The 24,103-nt window shown below is 46.4% G+C and overlaps 2 protein-coding genes across 2 annotated transcripts in view; one reads left to right on the top strand and one right to left on the bottom strand.

Moving 5' to 3' along the window:
- The window catches only part of LOC146980472 (uncharacterized), a 28,505-nt gene extending 7,243 nt beyond the window's left edge, over positions 1 to 21,262 (bottom strand). The window contains 8 exon segments of the mRNA XM_085787896.1: positions 27 to 1,821; positions 1,995 to 2,033; positions 2,135 to 2,423; positions 18,342 to 18,507; positions 18,596 to 18,769; positions 18,884 to 20,678; positions 20,849 to 20,881; positions 20,983 to 21,262. Of these exon segments, the coding sequence (XP_085644022.1) occupies positions 27 to 1,821; positions 1,995 to 2,033; positions 2,135 to 2,423; positions 18,342 to 18,507; positions 18,596 to 18,769; positions 18,884 to 20,678; positions 20,849 to 20,881; positions 20,983 to 21,262 (4,571 nt within the window).
- Positions 1 to 24,103, top strand: part of LOC146980466 (endosome-associated-trafficking regulator 1-like) — a 537,750-nt gene that overhangs the window by 397,561 nt on the left and 116,086 nt on the right. The window lies entirely within an intron of this gene.

Below are 24,103 nucleotides of genomic sequence, written 5' to 3'. Positions count from 1 at the left end.
ATAAATCCAACTATCTCTACACTTACAGAGCTTTGTTGGAGGCTTTGACCACTGGCAGCAGCCTCAGAAGAGCCTCCTCTGAAGCAGAGTATTTCTTCAGGTCAAACACGTCCAGATCTTCTTCTGATGACAGTAAGATGAAGACTAGAGCCGACCATTGAGCAGGAGACAGTTTATCTGTGGAGAGACGTCCTGATGTCAGGGACTGTTGGATCTCCTCCACTAGAGAACGATCATTCAGTTCATTCAGACAGTGGAACAGGTTGATGCTTTCCTCTGCAGAGGGAGTCTCTTCAATCTTCTTCTTGATGTACTGGACTGTTTTCTGATTTGACCGTGAGTCACTTCTTGTCTTTGTCATCAGGCCTCGTAGGAGAGTCTGATTGGTCTTCAGTGAAAGACCCAGGAGGAAGCGGAGGAACAAGTCCAGGTGTCCATTTGGACTCTTTAAGGCCTCGTCCACAGCGCTCTGGTGGAAATGTGATGATTTGTCTCTGAACAGTTCAAAAAGTTTAAAGTTTAATTTCTTTCCCGACATCAGGTTGAGTCCAGAGTTGATGAAGGTCAGATGGACATGAAGAGCAGCCAGAAACTCCTGAACACTCAGATGGACGAAGCAGAACACCTTGGCCGCCTGGTACAGGCGTTTCTCCAATCTAAAGATCTGTGTGAACACTCCTGAGTACACTGAGGCTGCTCTGATATCGATGCCACACTCTGGCAGGTCGGATTCATAGAAGATCAGGTTTCCTTTCTGCAGCTGCTCAAAAGCCAGTTTTCCCAGAGACTCAATCATCTTCCTGCTCTCTGGACTCCAGTGTGGATCTGTCTCAGCTCCTCCATCATACTTGACCTTCTTCAGTTTTAGATGAACCACTAGGAAGTGGATGTACATCTCAGTCAGGGTCTTGGGCAGCTCTCCTCCCTCTCTGGTCTCCAACAGCTCCTCCAGAACTGTAGCAGTGATCCAGCAGAAGACTGGGATGTGGCACATGATGTGGAGGCTTCGTGATGTCTTGATGTGGGAGATGATCTCTCTGGCCTGCTCCTCATCTCTGAACCTCTTCCTGAAGTACTCCTCCTTCTGTGGGTCAGTGAACCCTCTGACCTCTGTCACCATGTCAACACACTGAGGAGGGATCTGATTGGCTGCTGCAGGTCGTGTGGTTATCCAGAGGCGAGCAGAGGGAAGCAGCTTCCCCCTGATGAGGTTGGTCAGCAGCACGTTGACTGAGGTGGACTCTGTCACATCAGTCAGGATCTCAGTGTTGTGGAAGTCCAGAGGAAGTCGACACTCGTCCAGACCGTCAAAGATGAAGACGACCTGGAACTGATCAAAGCTGCAGATTCCTGCTGCTTTGGTTTCAGAGAAGAAGTGATGAACAAGTCCCACCAAGCTGAACTTTTCCTCTTTCAGCACATTCAGCTCTCTGAAGGTGAAGGGAAATGTTAAGTGTATGTCCTGGTTGGTTTTGCCTTCAGCCCAGTCCAGAGTGAACTTCTGTGTTAAGACTGTTTTCCCAATGCCAGCCACTCCCTTTGTCATCACTCTTCTGATTGGTCGGTCTCTTCCAGTTGAGGCTTTAAAGATGTCTTCTTGTCTGATGGTTGTTTCTGGTCTGGCTGGTTTCCTGGACGCTGTTTCAATCTGTCTGACCTCATGTTCATCATTGACCTCTCCAGTCCCTCCCTGTGTGATGTAGAGCTCTGTGTAGATCTGGTTCAGAAGGGTTTGGTGTCCTGCTATAGCGATGCCCTCAAACACACACTGGAACTTCTCCTTCAGGTTGTCTTTGAGTTTAGGCTGGCATTTGTGAAGAGCTTCTGAATGAATAAACAACAGATAATAGGACAATAAGGTAAAGGTCCTTGTAACAACAGGTCACAGTGAATGAATCTAAACACAGAAATATTTGGATCTAAATTCATGTAGTCATGGTGATGACTACAACAGTGAAATGTGACATCCCCTCACAAAAGGTGTTGAACTTCACCTGCTGCTGCTGCTGCTGCTGCTGCTGACGGGTCTTGTCCTGTTGGAGGAAAGGGAATCATTAATCATGAGGAGTAGCAGGACCAACCCAGTTGACATTGTCCTCTGTGTGGAAATATTTACAAAGCCAAGATATTTAACAAAGGTAAAACTCTGGCTGCACTTCCCTTGACTGACCTTCATTAATTCCCATCTTCTTCAGAATTAACCTCGCCACCTGCAGAACTTTGTCAGTAGTGTGCATGCCGACCATCAAGTCCACCATGTCCACTCTGCTTGCATCCTCCAGCTCACACTTTGGGATGGCAGGGGAACCATCCAGTAAGTCATCATTCTGCAGGTACCACTGGAAGCGTTTCAGCTCTTCGTTCCCCAAATTCATCAAAATCTGCAGCAGCTGCTCCTTCACAGATGTCGCCATCTTTGTTGCCTGACAGAACCAGATCAGTGACACTGTTTCACCAAGACTGATACCACAATTTATCATGGTAAGGGATGTGACTCTATTTAGTGCCATCACATCCCTGGTTTGTTAATTAATATACAGTATTTAACACTGGTAGGATAAATCTGAAATGTCCTCCATCTGTACACAGGACAAACATCAGTGTGACTCACAGCAGTGATGGCCAACAAAAGACAGAAGGTATTTCAGTGTTCAGTCTGCTCCTCAGACACAGTCTCATAATTTTGACCCTGGTAGTTTTTGGTTTTTGTGAAATCTGTTTTTGTGTGCAAAGTAAATTAAATCAAGCATCCAAAATAAGGTATGGTATAAAAATGATTTGCTCTGTTTATAAAGGACAGTCAATCACACAATCAGTATAAAACACATTTAGAACTTCAAGACAATATAGTTTAGATCAGCCTTTCTCAAAGTGGGTGCCGCGGCACACTGGGGTGCCGTCTGACTGCGTCAGGGGTGCCGTGAAAAAAATACCTCTTCTGACATAAAGGGGCCGTGTCCACCGGACGCCCTTTTAGCGCTCTGGGCGTCTACTTTTCATTCAGATCCTATAGAGCTCGGCGTGCACACCACTCAGCGCCCTCGCCGGGAAGAAAAAAAGCTCTCGGCGTTTTTTTTTTGTTGTGGCGCTCAGAGGCTCAGAGTTGAAATATGTTCAACTTTTGGAACAGCGCCGCACTTGTCAGGCGGCTCGTTTTGTAACCTGGTAACGGCAGCGTTCTGAGGGAGAGCGAGGGAGAGAGAGAGAGAGAGCGACCACTCCAAAAGTGTGTTTGGTGGACACAGCCGTTGGTCACGGGCGCTCAGAGCAGTAGGGGCCGTGTCCACCGGACACCGGACGCTATGAAAAAAATGCGTGGTACCAGGCACACGTCTCCCACTGATGGTGAGTCACACCCCCTCCTCTCTCCAGTGGAGGGCTTTATAAGTGAGTAGCAGCACCTTGAAATGAATTCTGAACGGGACCGGTAACCAGTGCAGAGTGGCAAGAATGGGTGTGATGTGGTAGGGTTTTTTGACTTTGTCAGTAGTCTGTTTTTTTTTTTTTACCTTGTCAGTATTCTGGCAGTAGCTTCGTAAACCAGCAGCTCCCGGAAATGCAATTCATTTCATTTCTGAGGGAGAGTCTGGCCTCATCCCCGTTGTAGCGTTTGGCTTGAAACCCTCAGAAGGCCTAAGAGCCAATCAGCGTCGCCGCTGTGATTGACACAACACGTTGGCCAATCAGGGACCGACTGGTGCAAAGCCCCGTCACTACACCAACTTGCTGATTGGCTGAATGGGGTTGTCTGTCAACGCTACTACTCCCGCCCACCCCAAACGCAGACAGGGGGAATGAGGCCAGACTCTCCCTCAGAAATGAAATGAAATGAAATGCATTTCCACGAGAGGCTGGTTTACGAGGCTAGTCTGGCAGCTGCATTTTGGACAAGTTGAAGGCGGTCGATGGATGACTGATTAAGGCATGTGAAGAGTGAGTTACAGTAGTCCAGTCTGGATGATATGAAAGCATGTATTGACATTTCTAGTTCTGAGTGGGAAACTATGGAACAGAGCTTGGCAATGTTTCTCAGGTGGAAGAACCCGTTTCGGGAGAGGGTTTTCACATGTTTTTCTAGATGCATAGATTTGTCAAAATGCACTCCAAGGTTCTTGATGTTTGTGTGGATGTGGTCCTTGAGTGGTCCGGGATGGTCTTGTACCCTGGCTGTGACACAGTTGGAGGCTATGACTAGAACCACAGTCTTTGCAGTATTTAGCTGCAGGAGGTTGGCTGCCATCCAGCCTTCAATAGCTGCCAGGCAATCCAGGAGGGTAATGAAGCCCTGTCTTTTATCAGGTGTAAATGAAAAATGGAGCTGAATGTCATCTGCATAACAGTGATGGGAGATGCCAGGAAACTTACTGATGATGTGACTGAGTGGGAGCAGTACAGGGCGAACAGGAGAGGGGCCAGAACAGAGCCTTGAGGTACCCCACAATGCAAGGGGGTGGAGTCTGACCTGTAGGGACCGACGGCCACCGAGAAACATCTGTCGCTGAGGTATGATGCAAACCAAGCTAGGGCGGAGCCCGTCAGGCCCACCCAGGCCCTGAGCCTGCCGAGGAGTAAGCTGTGATCTACAGGATCAAATGCTGCGCTTAAATCTAATAGGACGAACAGGGCGCACCATTTCACGTGGCTACGAGCAAAACCTGGAACGAGGTGGTGAGAAATAAAGAGAGAAAAACACAAAGAATAGACATGTAGCCTGAAACTGCACAATAGGAAGACTTTTCTGAGTAATCACGTGACACGACTGTGAACAGAGCGGACGTGACTTTGTGGTTGACACAGTTATTGCTGGAGTGGGGGAGGAAGTCTCAGTACTGTCATTAAACTTCATGTCTCCTTCCCTTTGTTACTTTTAGGACTTATTATTTCAGTATTAAGTTTGTGTAAATATACAGAGCTTTTTAATGGAATTGTGCAGATATGAAAATAAGACAAATCCTCCATCAGAGTTACTGAACAAGTGGCTGTAGTGAAAAACAGCTGTGAACTACACTCGTCTGTTCCTCAGCAAAGTGAAGTGAGGGCTGAGCCTCCACCTGCAGGAAGAGCTGCACTCAGTCACAACAACAAGGTTTACACAACAAGGTTTACACACCTGTCCACCACAGTGTCATTCTGCTGTCAACCAGCAGGTGGTGCTGAAGGAAGGAAAGTTCAAATCCTTCTCACATCAAACTGTTCTGTCAAATCTTGCATAGTTCCCCTTCAATAGCTAAATGTTTAAAACACAACATTCACCACCTTCCTTCATGTGCAACTGAACCTTTATCCACTGGAGAACAAACAGAACAAAGGAGAGTTCCCCTCTGGACTGAGAACATGAATCAGCTGAGTGGTAGAACAAAGACGACACTCACCAGGTGAATTCAGACCCACATCCAGTCAGAGTCGCTCTTCCTTCACCTGTAGAGGAAACACAGAGAGAAGCATCAGCATCAGTCTATAATCACTTCACAGTCAAAGAGTAGAGACATTAACATGACGACAGTGAACACAACAGGAAAGACAGGAAGTAGAAAACAGGGAACTGCAAACAGGAAATGAGAGAAAGAGTGAGAAAGAGAGAAAAGCAACAGAACTTACAGACTTTCCATCAGGACTTTAACATGTGAGGGTCTTCATCAGTTTGTCCTTCAGTCAGTGACAGTCGACTGGTCTCTGAGCTGCTGTCACAGCCAAGTGAAGTGGAGCGACACCACAGGAAGACCTTTCTGAGAAATCATGTCACACGACTGTGAACAGAGCGGACGTGACTTTGTGGTTGACACAGTTATTGCTTGAGTTGGGGAGGGGGTCTTAGTACTGTCATTAGTGTGAATGCTGAAAGCATAAGTATTCTCTACTCTACTCTAACCAAGCCTTTTTAATAATCAATGGGTGGATCAATGGATTATCATATACATGTTAGGATGGGTGTATTTGTGTAGTCTTATCTGTCATAAACACGTATGTTGCAGAGCCTCCACTCTCCCTGTAACAAGCTACAAGTCATTTATTCTGCTGTTAATGACGGTAAAAATGAAACAGAAGGTAAATATCCTGCATAGTTCTCCTCCTGTCCCTAGCAACGGCCCGTTTGACCTAGCAACGGTCTGGCAATCGACTGCTGGAATTCTTTTTATTGTTCTGGTAATTCTACATAGTCAACCTCGTCAGTTTTCATTTTTTTTCCTGAATGTGTCTAAATCTTATTGAACTTTTTATTCCACAAGAGCACTGGTTGCTCCCCTGTGTGCCCTCCTGTGTGTTTTGACCGAAGAACATGAGACCGTCAACGACCAAGTTAGTATTAGAGTTCATGTGAAAAAACGATTCTCTTTGCTGAAGCGGCTAGCTGCCCGTTAGCTCCGTGTTAGCCATGCTAACCGTAGCTCGTCTCAGACATTTACCGGACTGGGATAGAACTAATACGGTTTAACATCTAATGACCACAGTTTCATGTTAGCAGAACTGGTTTGTGAACTGGCTGATGATGTGTTAAAGGGATAGTTCAACATTTTGGCAAATTCTCCTATTGCCGTATTCCCTATAGTCACAGCAGCAGGTTCATCACCTTTAATTATTGGTGCATGTTGTTTTGAGATCGGCGGGGCAGAGACGTGAGCTGCCCAGTGAACACAATGGAGGTGGACGAGTTGTGACCTGCACATTCACCACGCTCTGAAATAATCATGTACAATTATGTAACATTACGACACATGAAGCAAATACTTGGAACTACTTGTGCTTTTGAAATCACTCGGCCCAGCAGCCAGAACGACTCGTACCTGCTGTCACCTGCTATAGTCAGACTTGCCAAATAAAAAACATGGTCTTCAACATGAGTTCACGTTTATTTTATATTTTATTGTGTCAGCTTGAAACCATACAACCATGTGTCGTCGAACAGGAATGTGCACGGCCAATCAAATCCCAAACAATCCATGAACCAATCAATGATCACTAATAAACGAAAATGAAGTCATGAGTGTTAATTGGCTCCAGTTTCCAAGAAACAGCAGTTAGGTAATAATTATAGAAATATATAATAAAAAACAATCAGTCTCAAAGTCAAGATACATTTAAATCTACAAACTTCATGAACTCAGCGTCATGGTAACAGAAATATTCACATTGTTTTATTTGATTCAGTGAAACCACAAAGAAAAATAAATCACATGTAATTCATTCTATTCAGTGTCTCTACAACATGATGTTTGTTTCCAGTTGTGTTTCTTGTTGTGTGTGTTTAGCTGTGAGCAGCTCACAAACAGCCTGTAAAGTTGAACATGAACAGTGAATGTGTTTAAAATGTGTTTTTCTCCTCAGTGACGCTGGCGGCTCAGAGACTTTTAGCTTGGTGATATTAGGCCTCGTCCTTCATCAGCACCTGAGTAAAAGTCACCGTGGTTTTTGTCCTTTAAAGATGGAAGCGTCGATTATTACAGGACAAAAACCACGGTGACTTTTACTCAGGTGCTGATGAAGGAGAGACTGAACTGTCTGTTCAACAGTGAGAAGGTTTCTGTGACAGGAGGAGACTCTAATTCACTCAACACAGACTCACTGAGGAACCATATGACCAGAGTCTAAACCCAGGATAGAGAGGTTGAGTGAAGGTGGTGTTGAAGGTGTAGAGGTGGATCAGTGAGTCAGAGGAGACTCTGTAGAAGGACAGAGAGCCAGCAGGACAGTCCACATACACTGCTACTCTGTTAGAGACAGAGGAGGAGGAGGAGGAGGAGGAGATGATATGTGTCTCTCTGCCATTGTGCCTGACACTGTAACCACCATCAGAGCAGACCAGACTCCAGGACTGATCGTTCCTTCCAAACACACAGTCTACACTGTCTCCTTTCCTGCTGATTCCTCTGTAACTCACTGATATATCAACGTTTCCTCTCCACTCGACCTCCCAGTAGCAGCGACCAGTCAGACCAGTTGAACACAGCAGCTGAGTCCAGACATCAAATCTGTCTGGATGATCAGGATATGACTGATCCTCCTCCACACGTGTTGCCTTCCTGTTGTTGTCAGACAGTTTGATCTCTGTGTTCACTGTGTTTGTGTCGATTGTGAGTGGACAGGAATCTGATGGAGAGAACAAGACACAGCTGCAGTTATTGATCATGTGATCAGTTATTGACAGTTTGATGAAGACTCATGAGGTCAGTGATGTGACAGTGTGAAGATGGTTGAATGTGCTGCTCAAAGTAAAAACAGACTTACATCTCCATGGACCTGGTGTCAAATATCGGACTCCAGCAGGCTGCACCCTGAAAGGAGGAGGGGGGTCAGAGCAGCACCTTCTCTGTCAGCATGCACACATGGACATTACATGGCTCTCACACACACACTGTTTTATCACTGTGTTCACATGGAGGCTGGTATGTCTGGATGAACACTGAGCACAGAGAAGAAGGAGCTGGAGTCTTTATCTAGTGATGATACAGAGCAGGAGGAGACCAGGAGGAAACACTTCATCATGTCTTTTCTCCATGTCATGTCACTGCAGTGTGAGACACACACTTTCACTCTCTGACTCTCAAGCTGCACAAACACACGTCACAGCAAAGAAGATGAAGACACAACAGGTGGAGCTGACCAGCCCAGATATCCCACAATGCACCAGGAAAGGCACAGGTGAAGACACGTTTGTTAGAGCTCAGTGAAACAGAGAGTTTAGTGAGAAACACTGAGTGTGAACACAACTTGTGTTTGTTTGAAGAAAACTCCCCAGGAAGCTGAAGAATGAGGCTGTGAGCAGGTTTCCACAGGAGCCACAGCCAAGGGCGTCAGTTTACTTTGAAAAGTGGTGGGGACAATGACCATATGCAACCCCCCCCCCCCCCTTGGAAGCCTGGACCGTGGACCCGATGGGGCTGGACTCACGGCCATTTTGACAGATTAGATGTTGATTTCATTAACAGTGACTTTGCACCCGAACAGGGGCGGGGTTAGGGGATGGCTACTTGGGCTCAAGCCCCGGATGTTTTGCAGTAGGGGCAAAAAAAACCTCAACGCAGTTCATGTCAGTCTCCCTCCGCTGACCGCACCAGTCTGAAGTGCAGCCTCACGGACGTCAGAACTGTTTATTGAGAGGGGGGGTGGGGGGGGGGACGCACACTTATCAGTGATTATGTGATCTGAAGTTACTTTATAGTAATAACTGGCATACCGCATCATTTCATCAAATAATGGCCGGTATTCAATCATTACACCAACAAAAAAAGGCCGGCCCTAAATACAAGAAAAACAAACAAACAAACAAAAAAAACTCATGTGTGGACGTCTGTGAAGACTGACGGGAGAGAAGCTGCCTCGTCCTCTGCTTCAGAGAGGGACAGCTTTCCACTGTCGGACCTGGGTCTCTGCTCTGTGTCCGGAGCCCCAATGGATGTATTATAGATTCATGGACCGAAGACGGACCGCAGCGCGCCACACGCTGTAAAAATGCACACAAGCACATTTTGACTGGACTTGAAGTCAGAGTCCAGAGGAAGCAGAGAAACTGTAGAGCAGAGAGAAGCAGGCTCAGCTCAGAGCACATGGACTCAGACAGGAAGTGAAGCTCCAGCTGCTGGAGACGTTCATTAAGGAGCCACTTTGTGGCTTCATCTGATCTGGAGTCAGCACACACACAGTCTGAAAACAGCTGTTTGACCACACGCATTGTCAAGTTTCCCCCACTTGAAAGGGCAGCTTGCTTCAGAAGATTTTAACTGGACTTCACTCAATGACCAGGAATCAATTCTTTCTTTTCTTTCTTTTATTTTGAAGAGTTGTCATGGCCAAAAGCAGGTGAAAAACCTTAAACACAAACACAAATAGATCAAGAAAAAAATAATAAATCAACATAACACAAGATCAAATAATTGATTTTAACCTAAATCTTAAACAACTAGAAATTAATCTGAAGAATATGTAGAAACAAAACCCATATTTAAAGCAACCAAAATGAAATAAAGACATTATCACTCTCAATGATAATTTTAACCTTAGCAGCTTTAACCTCCTATAAACACGCACAATCCATACTTTTAACTTTTTAACCTTTTAAAGTCTTTTAAAATACATTACATTTTTAACTCTTTTTAAACCTACATAAATTTCAAATATATGACATTTTTAACATGATTTATTAATTGACATTTTACCAGAGTTTGATACCATGATTTACTACTTTTAAATACACACATTTTAACATTAATTTAACTGCATGATCCACTAAACTACTAAAATCCACATAATCAAAAGCTCACTGGCTCCTTCTTCCTTGCTTGAAACAAGCTTTTAGTCCTGCGTCACTTCTTCATGTCCATTTCCATGTCTCCACACACCCTCACACGCTGCTCACCATCCTCAGAGTGCCTTATCTGACTCCTCTGATCACTAAATCAACTTCGCCTGGTGCAATCAATCAGCTCCCCTGGGCTGGGAGTCACACCCAGACCTGAAGCACCCAGGCAGAGAGGGCGTGGCCTGCAGCTCAGCTCAACACACATTCAGCCACAAACACTGATTATTACACTGTTCACTACACTCACTGGCCCTCATTTATGAAACTTGCGTACACCAAAAAAATGGGTGTACACCAAATTCACCGCAAGGATCGGCATTTATTAATCTGAGCGTGAGCGTACGGTACGCACAAATCTCACGCCAGCTCTGACCAGGTGTACGCACATTTGGAACCAGCGTAGAACATGCAGGAAGGAGTGCTGCTGTGTCAGAACGATTATTAAACCATAGTCTAATAACGCAGCGATGTGGACCACATGTTGTTGTTGTTTATATTGATAAAAAGTTAAAAAGTAGCCAAAAAAGAGAAACACTACAAGTCCGTGTTGAAAATTTAACTCGACTTTTATTTTGAGCAACTGAGATGAATTAAAAAACACGACGTGACAGATGCTCGTTAATCAGCTGTGTAAACAGAAACAGAATGACAGACAGACCTGTTATTGTAGATCACACACACAAACTTCCAACATCTCCTGCACCAGAGCATGACCGGACGGCTCCTCAGTCTCTCTCTCTGCCGGACACCGGAGGGGGGGGGAGGGGAGCTCCGCTACCTGTCCAGATACAGCTGATCTCCGCGGCGGAGTGTTTTTTTTTTTTTCCCCGTCACCGGGACCTGTCAGCGGGAGATCGAGCCGGTGTTTCACATCCCTCCATCAGCCGAACCATGCCAGCGGTGCTGATGGTCATAAAGTCGTGTTCGCAGCAGTAATATGCCTATGATTTCTCCTCAGTCACTTGTGTTTAGTAAACTGCAGGAGCATTTCATGAGATCGCTGGTTTTCCTGACGTGGTCGGTGACACGTGCGTCTGCAGCCTCCATCCGGGATGACGCTTATCAATCACAAAATCTATCAATCTATCAATGTCCAGATATTTAATGTTGCCGCCCTCTCCCTGTTCAGCGCGGTAACGCCAGTAAAGTCCCTCTTCTTGGCCGTCTTCCGTGTCTCCATGTCGTAAAAGGGGCAGGGCGACGCCTCTAAAGCAGGAATATATCGGGGCGTGACATTTAAATGACGCTCGTTTTCAGCCGCCGGATTTATCACCACCACGCCGGTTCTACGCCGAAATCAGCAGCGTACACACTTTTAGTAAATCACACGTGACACTTGCCGTACACTGATATTTACACCAGAATCTACACCAGATCCTGCGCAAGTTTGATAAATGAGGGCCATTGTCTTCTGACTGACAGCTCCAGGCCTCTGGACAGTGAGGACATCTGGATGTCACACTGTGATTGACTGTCTCCTCAACACAACAACACATCTCATCAGGACAAGACCAGGATCTCAGAGAGACTGAGCTGATTATTGATCATCAATATCTGACCAGACAGAGAGGGTTGGAGACTCTGGAAAAACGCTTCTATCTGGCCACATTTTGAAAATACAAAGTCAAAAGTCCCAGCCCCTTTCCTCAGACTTCTCTCTGAAGCCACGCCTTCACCTTTACGTGGACCTGGGTGAAGACTGTGATCACGCATGCGAGAGAGTGAGATGGCAGCTTGATTGGGCAGAGTCAGAACCAGACATGAAGGCATCTGATCGGTTTTTCCTTTTTGGAGCGAAAAGCATGTATTGGTCAGAGTTTTGTCTATCCTGCAGCTGCCACCGAGGTCCGATTGTTTTTGTTCCTTTTTCTGAATAGATAATGTATTGACTAGGGCCTGACTGATATGGATTTTTTGGAGCCGATGCCGATTACGATTATTAGGGGGGAAAAAATCCGATAACCGATTAATCGGCCGATTATTTTTTTTAATATAAAGTTTTAAAATTTGATTAATTTAAGTAATATATCTACATAAATTATATAATAGCTATATAAATTAGGGCTGCCAAAATTTCCTTGGTCAATTGGTTGCAGGAAAAAACAACAACATTTGGAGCTCTGTCTTGTCAAAATTAAGTCAAAATCAATATGACTGAACTGTGAAAGGCTGTAGGCTTTTAATTTGAAGGGCCAGATACAGGAAGTCATGACACGTGAAACTTTTCTGTTGTTGTTGTTTTTACACAGCACGGCGGTCTCTCTCTCTCTCTCTCTCTCTCCCCCTCTCTCTCTTTTTTGCGACTTTTTCCAATAGGCTGTTGTTCCTGACGTTTCTGGTTTGTTGACTCCGACGTGGAAGCACGTATCACCGCTGTTTTCAACCATTAGCGGGTGCTGCCGCAAGCCCCGGTCCCACAGCTCTCAGTGTGTCACGGAGCAGAGACATGATAGTCCCGCTGCAGTCAGAGACCCGCACCGCCGCCCCTCCTCCCCCCCGTGTTACAGCCTCAGTCAGCTCAGTCACTCACCCACCTCATCTAGGTAGGCTACTGTGTTTATTGGTGATAAACGGGCATACTGCCTGTAATTAGCCTACGGTAAAACCCGACCGGCTTGTTGAATCTCGGACCCAACACGGCCGGAGTCACGAGCATTAATTAATTCACCCGACCACGGCAAAAAAGAAAAGAAAAGGAAAGCATGTCCTGCTCAGTCACTCTGCTGTGAGGTGGTTAGTGGATAGTGGAGAGAGAGGATGCGCCCTCTACAGGATAAATAGCCTAATGTCGGGGGATCTTTTTAAATGGGGGAACATTTTCAAAGTAAAACAAAGTCTTATTCCCTGCATTTTATTTCTGAAAATATCGGCGACAATCGGCGGGTTTTGGCCGATTACCGATTATTCTCAAATGGGCTATAATCGGCCGATTTAATCGGCTCGCCGATAAATCGGTCGAGCCCTAGTATTGACTACTCTCAGGATGGAAGGGGCAGATCCGCGGGCAACAGTCTGCATGTGGCTGTTGGCCCCGCACCTCGATTCTTTGTTTTCCTTTGTCTTTGTTTGGGGATTAGGATTTAGTTTTGGTTGTTGCTATTTTGTTTGGGGATTGATTTTCCCCCTGGTTTTCTTGTGTTTTTCTTTTAGGTTATGGGTGGCGTCCTTGTTTTGTATTCTCTTTGATCCTTTTGTTTTGTTATTGGTTTAACGCCACCCTTTACGTCCCCATTTTCCTGTTATTGTTTAACCAATAAATCCACGTATCATTGCCCCTTCCCTGCGCACTCTTTTGTTACTGCTCCCTCACCCCTAGACACAAGGGGGGTCATAACAAACCCTAACCCTAACCATTTCACCCAGTAATAATAATAATAACCCTAACCCTTATAACAACACACTTTTAATTTAATCACCTTAAAATAACCCAAAAACCACCCTACTTGCCCAAAACCCTCACCCAAGGGGACCTGCCCCATAGTCAGATGAGAATGAAAAGACCAGCAAAACACAAACTCGGCAGAGGACCCAGAGAGGACACCCTGAACCCAGAGAGGACACCCTGAAGCAAACAAAAGTCCTTTTGAGGGCTACTCTAAATGAGCATCCTTCAACGGAGACCACATGCCGCCAGAGTCCAGCCTACCCAACCGAGACTCACCGGAGTTCCTTTGGAGAGACAGGGAGGCAGACTTCATCTCGGCTGGCCTTGTCCTTTCCAGTCCTCTGGGAGGACCGGGGAAAGCTCCGCTTCGGCATTGCCGACCCTGGTTCCTTCCCAGAGGGAGACCTCCGAGGAAGAAACCAAGGAGACCAACACCCTCGGGCCTTGACCGGTTTGACAACAGATAACCTAACGGTGCCAACAAGTTGTAGACAACTGGTCAAGGCGGTACGTATGCGGCCCCCCGTGTCCCGACTCTAGGGCAGCACTACGGGAGTGGTGGTTCAGGCATCAGAACCTTAAACGTAGCCAAGTCTTCTAAGAGGCTTAGCCTCACTCACACAACAGCCCATCTTGCACCACACACGCTTAAAAAATCCTCTATGACACCTATTTTTAAACCCAATTGGGCGTCCTTCAAATTGTCACCTTCCTCCAAATTTTAACATCCCTCAGTATGCCTAGAAACTGAGCCGCGGATGCACCGGGACCATAGGACAACTCTTTCCACCCTACTTTTTATATCTTTTTTACTTTAACAAAAACAAACTAGACCTTCAAAATTTACCTCCAAAATTAAAAAGAAATCTTCCTCAAAATCAACTTTTCAAAAAACCAGAACCTAAAAACCAAGAGAGATGGCTAGTGTAGTGTAGAGTAGTCTTGACAAGGACACGCCCCGGAGGCTAGCGCACCTCCGGGTGGACCTCCCTTGATTGAGGGCGTATTGTGATAAGTGGTCGAAACGCTCGATGATATCAAGGCACACAACTGAGGACGTGTCCCAGTGAGCACAGACTTTGCAGAGAATCAATTGGAATTCTAGCCTCTAGTTTTCCGCAGTTGGAGCTTCGAGGACCGCAAGGTCCCCGTTCTCTCAAACACAGACACCGGTCCTGTGGCTGGTTGATCATGTGCAGTGTTGGGGTGTTTTTCATTCTCTGTCACAGAGATGAATACACTTACAAGCTGGGCTGGTCTTCCTACTGCAGGCCCGGAGCAGTTAGAGATGTCCGTGTTAGTGCTTAGGAAGCTTCTTCAGATCTCCCACTGTTCCTTGGTTACTTCCTTGCACCCTCCACATTCCCCTGCGGGGACCAATACATGCGACCTCGTGTCCATGTTTTTGGCTCCTTCGCTTGGGATTCAGGTTTAAAAGGAGTGCTTGGTGGCTTCCTGGGACGGTATTGATCAATACATGGAGAAGTCACTATTCACTACGCAGAGTACTCTAACCTGCAACAAAGCCCTTCTCCCGAAGGACATACAAACTCTGCTCTGTCTAGAACTCACTAGTATAAAATTTACTACTTTCTTTTTATCAAAAAAAATAAAAATAAAAAAAATAAATAAAAAAAATTTAAAACTAAATTACAATTTAAAACTTCTTCTTAAAGACATCTGTCATTCCTACTAAACTTAACCACTCCCTGCCCTACACTTTCCCCTCTAAACTCCCCACTCCTGGAACCCCAAGGACCATGGACTTTCCTGGAACCCCAAGGAACATGGACTATTCTTGGACTCCAAAAAAACAACCTCCCGGATCTAAGGAAAACCAAGTGGAAACAAATCCAAACCACATGGACTTTCTTTTAGATTCCCCTCCCCCTCTCTACACCTCTTTTTTTCTCTCTTTTCTACTCTAATATGGTTCATACGTAAATGGGAGGCGGAATGGGGACTGACTTGCGTCGGCCCGTGCCTTGCCGCTGTTATCCCGAAAACCGATCCGGCGTTGGCCGGAGAGGGGGAAACCTTGTGTATCTCCTCACTACACCTAACCATTTCACCCAGTAATAATAATAATAATAATAATAATGGATTACATTTATATAGCGCTTTTCTTCCGTTACCCGATACCCAAAGCGCGTACAGTAACCATTATTCATTCATACACATTCACACCGGTGGTGGTGAACTACGTGTGTAGCCACAGCTGCCCTGGGGCAGACTGACGGAAGCGTGGCTGCCATTTCGCGCCGAACGGCCCCTCCGACCACCACCATGATCATTCATACGCATGCACACGAGGCAAGTGGGGTTAGGTGTCTTGCCCAAGGACACTACGACAGAGACTGGGAGAGAGCGGGATTCGAACCGCCAACCCTCTGATTATTGGACGACCCACTCTACCGCCTGAGCCACTGCCGCCCCCAGTATAACAAAAAGTGTTTCTGAACATGATTACCAACCATAACTTTAAACCAGCAGCAGCTGAAATGTTTCCTCATCAACTCTGAAATAAAGTCTGATCCAAACATCTGGAGAGACTCAGAGCACAGCTGCCAACATCTGGTTTCATCATTGAGATCTCTTCTACTGAATATGACACAGTAGCTGTGTCCCAATTCAGGGGCTGCAGCCTTCGGAGGACCCAGCCTACGCGGTCTCCGGAGGCCACGGCTTCGGAGGCTCCTCCGTTGGCCGCATCAACGGTCGGTAAATGGGACGGTCTAGCCTTCAGAGCATTTCCTGATCCGAACGTAAACAACGGCGTAACGTAAACAACGGCCGGACGTTAAACATTTAAAAGTGGCGCTTGCAACGGCTCTACCGCTCCTCCGCTCCTCACTTTTTTTTTTTTTTTTTTTTTTAAAGAAGTAGAATCAATACAAGGGCAGTTATCATTAATATACTAATAAACAAACCATTGAACAGCAGCCAGGGGGGTAGGCTATTGAATAGAGAATAAAGAGAGCACAAGTAATGTGTTTTCATAGCTTTCTTATTAAAAGTTGTCACACACAAGATGCTCTGCCTCCGCTCCTCACCTGTGCAGCCAGAGCAGAGCAGAGCTCAGCAGCGGGCAGCCACACCTCCGAGCCGGCCGCAGAGCCGGGTTACCATGGCTACAGCACAGAGCTGCTCCGTTCGATAGCTAACGGCTAGGTTGCTAATAACAACAACGGTGCAGCAAAGCATCTTGGGATACGGGAGGCCGCGAAGGATAGTAGCGGTGCATCCTCCGAATGCAGGGGAAAGGAGGACGCATTTGGAGGCTGCATTTGAAGGACCCTTCGAATTTAGACGAATTGGGACAGCCTTCGCGCAGCGCTGTAACGTAATCGGCCTTCAAATCCACCCTCCGAAGGATGCAGCCCCTGAATTGGGACACAGCTATTGAGTTATGATGAGACACTGAAGTCATCAGGAGGAGAAACTCCTGATGCCAGTAGTTCATCACTGTGACTGATGAAAGCTGCACAGTTATCAGATCTGATGTTATCAATGCATCAATCACCTGAGACTGATGTTAATACCAGGTGTGACCAGGTGTGAACGGGGCCATAGAACATGTTCCAGCTCCTCCTCCTCTATCAGACAGTAGGGACTTTAAGCAACGGCGGATTTTGCCACGGCTACGGCAGCCAGAAATAGATCTTTGCTCCGCTGATCGAGACTGAAGCCGTTGTGCCGGCGTTGCCTGCCGTCGCCGGCTGATCTACCACGGCAAATCAAGCGTTCTCAAGTTGTCGCTACAACGCGTGTCTCAGGCGAGTGAATTAAATGGTTTTCGTTGTATTTCTGAAATGAAACGTGTTAGTGTGAGAGAGTGAGCCCCCCTTAATGAAAAATAAACAGCTGTGCGCCCCCCCCTCCCCCCAAAAAGAGCCTATTTATCAGTTGACTTGACCAAAACAATATTTGATTCGTTAAACATAAATTGGTCTTCCCTGTAGGATTTGTTTGATTTAGCCTACAATCTTATTTCTCAGCATATAGGCTAGGTCTATTAATTAATAAATAAACATTAAGCACTGACGAATAAGCCTATTGATACAGGACTCTGTAACACAACTCATCACACATTCATGCTCTCCCTGTGTGATCACCTAGGAAGCAGACAGTCTGAGGTTGAAGTTTAGGTGACACTGTGACAGGTCACTGTAGCCTACGTCTTGACCACATGTCAGCTGTTCAGCTGTAGTAGAGAACTCAGCTGTTTTCAGCTCCACCGCACATAGCGTTTTTTTTTTTTTTTTAGGAGCTCCGGTATATTGCGGCTTTATGCGGGAGGACACGCGATAAACTACAGCTGATCCAATGTATTTATCTGAGCTTGGTCACTGTGAGAGGCACCGGTCGCTTCGAGCTGCGTTCATATGAAGTTCCACCTGACGCTGTGCAGCACACCTGACGCAGGACAGGGCATTCTGACAGGTCTGCGCTCACATCAGCTGTGTTTATACCCTCACCCTGTCACGTGAGCGATCAGCTGTTTGATCTGACAGCTACCGCAGCTGCAGCATCTTGCTTAATGACTACTACGGATTTGACGGCTATGGCACCAGCGTCAGGAGAGATTTATTTCCGGCTGCCTTAGCCGTGGCAAAAGTCCCCATTGTGTGTGGCTGCAGCAGCCTCTCCATACCTGAGAGAGTCCAGTCTCCAGTCTGGATCTTTCAGTCTGTCTGACAGCAGCTTCACTCCTGAGGCTCTTGGATGGTTGTAGCTCAGGTCCAGCTCTCTCAGATGGGAGGGGTTGGAGCTCAGAGCTGAGGCCAGAGAAGCACAGCCTTCCTCTGTGACCAGACATCCTGACAGACTGAACACACACAAAAACACACAGGAACCCTCTGTCAACACCTGCTGTGTTCAAATGTCATCAGATAAACAGCTGGATGGATCCTCACCTGAGAGTCTCCAGTCTACAGTGTGGACTCTCCAGTCCACCAGACAGCAGCTTCACTCCTGAGTCCTGCAGGTTGTTGTTACTCAGGTCCAGGTGTCTCAGACTAGAGGACTGGGAGCTGAGGACTGAGGACAGAGCTTCACAGCTTCTCTTTGAGAGCTTACAGCCGCTCAGTCTGAAGAGATGATCATGAGGAATTAAAGAAGAAAGGGATTTATTTTCTGTCCTGTTGAAAAGACAGAAGTGTTTTTATACAATGATGAATAAATCCAACTATCTCTACACTTACAGAGCTTTGTTAGAGGCTTTGACCACTGGCAGCAGCCTCAGAAGAGCCTCCTCTGAAGCAGAGTATTTCTTCAGGTCAAACACGTCCAGATCTTCCTCTGATGACAGTAAGATGAAGACCAGAGCCGACCATTGACCAGGAGACAGTTTATCTGTGGAGAGACGTCCTGATCTCAGGGACTGTTGGATCTCCTCCACCAGAGAACGATTATTCAGTTCATTCAGACAGTGGAACAGGTTGATGCTTTTCTCTGCAGACACATTCTTACTGATCTTCTTCTTGATGTACTGGACTGTTTTCTGATTGGTCTGTGAGTCACTTCTTGTCTGAGTCATCAGATCTCGTAGGAGATTCTGATTGGTCTCCAATGAAAGACCCAGGAGGAAGCGGAGGAACAAGTCCAGGTGTCCATTTGGACTCTGTAAGGTCTTGTCCACAGCGTTCTGGTAGAAATGTGTAGATTTGTCTCCAAACACTTGAGACCACCTGGATGTTGTTTGTTGTTGTGACATCAGGTTGAGTCCAGAGTTGATGAAGGTCAGATGGACATGAAGAGCAGCCAGAAACTCCTGAACACTCAGATGGACGAAGCAGAACACCTTGTCCTGGTACAGGCCGCTCTCCTCTTTAAAGATCTGTGTGAACACTCCTGAGTACACTGAGGCTGCTGTGATATCGATGCCACACTCTGTCAGGTCTGATTCATAGAAGATCAGGTTTCCTTTCTGCAGCTGCTCAAAAGCCAGTTTTCCCAGAGACTCAATCATCTTCCTGCTCTCTGGACACCAGTGTGGATCTGTCTCAGCTCCTCCATCATACTTGACTTTCTTCAGTTTCAGATGAACCACCAGGAAGTGGATGTACATCTGAGTCAGGGTCTTGGGCAGCTCTCCTCCCTCTCTGGTCTTCAACAGCTTCTCCAGAACTGTAGCAGTGATCCAGCAGAAGACTGGGATGTGGCACATGATGTGGAGGCTTCGTGAGGTCTTGATGTGGGAGATGATCTCTCTGGCCTGCTGCTCATCTCTGAACCTCTTCCTGAAGTACTCCTCCTTCTGTGGGTCAGTGAACCCTCTGACCTCTGTCACCATGTCAACACACTGAGGAGGGATCTGATTGGCCGCTGCAGGTCGTGTGGTTATCCAGAGGCGAGCAGAGGGAAGCAGGTTCCCCCTGATGAGGTTGGTCAGCAGCACGTTGACTGAGGTGGACTCTGTCACATCAGTCAGGATCTCAGTGTTGTGGAAGTCCAGAGGAAGTCGACACTCGTCCAGACCGTCAAAGATGAAGACGACCTGGAACTGATCAAATGCCCAGATTCCTGCTTCTTTGGTTTCAGAGAAGAAGTGATGAACAAGTTCCACCAAGCTGAACTTTTTCTCTTTCAGCACATTCAGCTGTCTGAAGGTGAAGGGAAATGTTAAGTGTATGTCCTGGTTGGTTTTGTCTTCAGCCCAGTCCAGAGTGAACTTCTGTGTTAAGACTGTTTTCCCAATGCCAGCCACTCCCTTTGTCATCACTCTTCTGATTGGTCGGTCTCTTCCAGGTGGAGCTTTAAAGATGTCTTCTTGTCTGATGGTTGTTTCTGGTCTGTCTGGTTTCCTGGACACTGTTTCAATCTGTCTGACCTCATGTTCATCATTGACCTCTCCAGTCCCTCCCTGTGCAATGTAGAGCTCTGTGTAGATCTGGTTCAGAAGGGTTTGTTGTCCTGCTATAGCGATGCCCTCAAACACATGCTGGAACTTCTCCTTCAGGTTGTCTTTGAGTTTAGGCTGGCATTTGTGAAGAGCTTCTGAATGAATAAACAACAGATAATAGGACAATAAGGTAAAGGTCCTTATAACAACAGGTCACAGTAAATGAATCTAAACACAGAAATATTTGGATCTAAATTCATGTAGTCATGGTGATGACTACAACAGTGAAATGTGACATCCCCTCACAAAAGGTGTTGAATTTCACCTGCTGCTGCTGCTGCTGCTGACGGATCTTGCCCTGTTGGAGGAAAGGGAATCATTAATCATGAGGAGTAGCAGGACCAACCTAGTTGACTTTGTCCTCTGTGTGGAAATAGTTACAAAGCCAAGATATTTAACAAAGGTAAAACACTGGCTGTACTTCCCATGACTGACCTTCATTAATTCCCATCTTCTTCAGAATTAACCTCGCCACCTGCAGAACTTTCTCAGTAGTGTACATGTTGACCATCAAGTCCACTGTTTTCTCTCTGTTTGCTTTCTCCAGCTCACTCTTTGGGATGGCAGGGAAACCATCCAGTAAGTCATCATTCTGCAGGTACCACTGGAAGCGTTTCAGCTCTTCGTTCCCCAAATTCATCAAAATCTGCAGCAGCTGCTCCTTCACAGACGTCGCCATCTTTGTTGCCTGACAGAACCAGATCAGTGACACTGTTTCACCAAGACTGATACCACAATTTATCATGGTAAGGGATGTGACTCTATTTAGTGCCATCACATCCCTGGTTTGTTAATTAATATACAGTATTTAACACTGGTAGGATAAATCTGAAATGTCCTCCATCTGTACACAGGACAAACATCAGTGTGACTCACAGCAGTGATGGCCAACAACAGACAGAAGGTATTTCAGTGTTCAGTCTGCTCCTCAGACACAGTCTCATAATTTTTGACCCTGGTAGTTTTTGGTTTTTGTGAAATCTGTTTTTGTGTGCAAAGTAAATTAAATCAAGCATCCAAAATAAAACTATGGTATAAAAATGATTTGCTCTGTTTAAAAAGGACAGTCAATCACACAATCAGTATAAAACACATTTAGAACTTCAAGACAATATAGTTTAGATCAGCCTTTCTCAAAGTGGGTGCCGTGAAAAAAATACCTCTTCTGACATAAAGGGGCCGTGTCCACCGGACGCCCTTTTAGCGCTCTGGGCGTCTACTTTTCATTCAGATCCTATAGAGCTCGGCGTGCACACCACTCAGCGCCCTCGCCGGGAAAAAAAGAAAGCTCTCGGCGTTTTTTTTTTGTTGTGGCGCTCAGAGGCTCAGAGTTGAAATATGTTCAACTTTTGGAACAGCGCCGCGCTTGTCAAGCGGCTCGTTTTGTAACCTGGTAATGGCAGTGTTTTGAGGGAGAGCGAGGGAGAGAGAGAGAGAGAGCGACCACTCCAAAAGTGTGTTTGGTGGACACGGCCGTTGGTCACGGGCGCTCAGAGCAGTAGGGGCCGTGTCCACCGGACACCGGACGCTATGAAAAAAATGCGTGGTACCAGGCACACGTCTCCCACTGATGGTGAGTCACACCCCCTCCTCTCTCCAGTGGAGGGCTTTATAAGTGAGTAGCAGCACCTTGAAATGAATTCTGAACGGGACCGGTAACCAGTGCAGAGTGGCAAGAATGGGTGTGATGTGGTAGGGTTTTTTTGACTTTGTCAGTAGTCTGTTTTTTTTTTTACCTTGTCAGTAGTCTGGCAGTAGCCTCGTAAACCAGCCGCTCCTGGAAATGCAATTCATTTCATTTCTGAGGGAGAGTCTGGCCTCATCCCCATTGTAGCGTTTGGCTTGAAACCCTCAGAAGGCCTAAGAGCCAATCAGCGTCGTCGCTGTGATTGACACAACACGTTGGCCAATCAGGGACCGACTGGTGCAAAGCCCCGTCACTACACCAACTTGCTGATTGGCTGAATGGGGTTGTCTGTCAACGCTACTACTCCCGCCCAGCTCCCGGCCCCCCCAAACGCTGACAGGGGGAATGAGGCCAGACTCTCCCTCAGAAATGAAATGCATTTCCACGAGAGGCTGGTTTACGAGGCTAGTCTGGCAGCTGCATTTTGGACAAGTTGAAGGCGGTCGATGGATGACTGATTAAGGCATGTGAAGAGTGAGTTACAGTAGTCCAGTATGGATGATATGAAAGCATGTATTGACATTTCTAGTTCTGAGTGGGAAACTATGGAACGGAGCATGGCAATGTTTCTCAGGTGGAAGAACCCGTTTCGGGAGAGGGTTTTCACATGTTTTTCTAGATGCATAGATTTGTCAAAATGCACTCCAAGGTTCTTGATGTTTGTGTGGATGTGGTCCTTGAGTGGTCCGGGATGGTCTTGTACCCTGGCTGTGACACAGTTGGAGGCTATGACTAGAACCACAGTCTTTGCAGTATTTAGCTGCAGGAGGTTGGCTGCCATCCAGCCTTCAATAGCTGCCAGGCAATCCAGGAGGGTGCTGCAGCCCTGTATTTTTTCAGGTGTAAATGAAAAATGGAGCTGAATGTCATCTGCATAACAGTGATGGGAAATGCCAGGAAACTTACTGATGATGTGACTGAGTGGAAGCAGTACAGGGCGAACAGGAGAGGGGCCAGAACAGAGCCTTGAGGTACCCCACAATGCAAGGGGTGGAGTCTGACCTGAATCTAACAGGACCAACAGGGCGCACCATTTCACGTGGCTACGAGCAAAACCTGGAACGAGGTGGTGAGAAATAAAGAGAGAAAAACACAAAGAATAGACATGTAGCCTGAAACTGCACAATAGGAAGACTTTTCTGAGTAATCACGTGACACGACTGTGAACAGAGCGGACGTGACTTTGTGGTTGACACAGTTATTGCTGGAGTGGGGGAGGAAGTCTCAGTACTGTCATTAAACTTCATGTCTCCTTCCCTTTGTTACTTTTAGGACTTATTATTTCAGTATTAAGTTTGTGTAATTATACAGAGCTTTTTAATGGAATTGTGCAGATATGAAAATAAGACAAATCCTCCATCAGAGTTACTGAACAAGTGGCTGTAGTGAAAAACAACTGTGAACTACACTCGTCTGTTCCTCAGCAAAATGAAGTGAGTGCTGAGCCTCCACCTGCAGGGAGAGCTGCACTCAGTCACAACAACAAGGTTTACACAACAAGGTTTACACACCTGTCCACCAGAGTGTCATTCTGCTGTCAACCAGCAGGTGGTGCTGAAGGAAGGAAAGTTCAAATCCTTCCCACATCAAACTGTTCTTTCAAATCTTGCATATTTCCCCTTCAATAGCTAAATGTTTAAAACACAACATTCACCACCGTCCTTTATGTACAACTGAACCTTTATCCACTGGAGAACAAACACAGAACAAAGGAGAGTTCCCCTCTGGACTGAGAACATGAATCAGCTGAGTGGTAGAACAAAGACGACACTCACCAGGTGAATTCAGACCCACATCCAGTCAGAGTCGCTCTTCCTTCACCTGTAGAGGAAA

This window comes from Trachurus japonicus, chromosome 9 (genome assembly GCF_045865225.1).
Source record: "Trachurus japonicus isolate A0001 chromosome 9, Traja_1.0".
NCBI lineage: Eukaryota > Metazoa > Chordata > Actinopteri > Carangiformes > Carangidae > Trachurus > Trachurus japonicus.
Note: the sequence above shows the minus strand (reverse complement) of the source record. Positions and strands in the feature narration are given on the sequence as shown.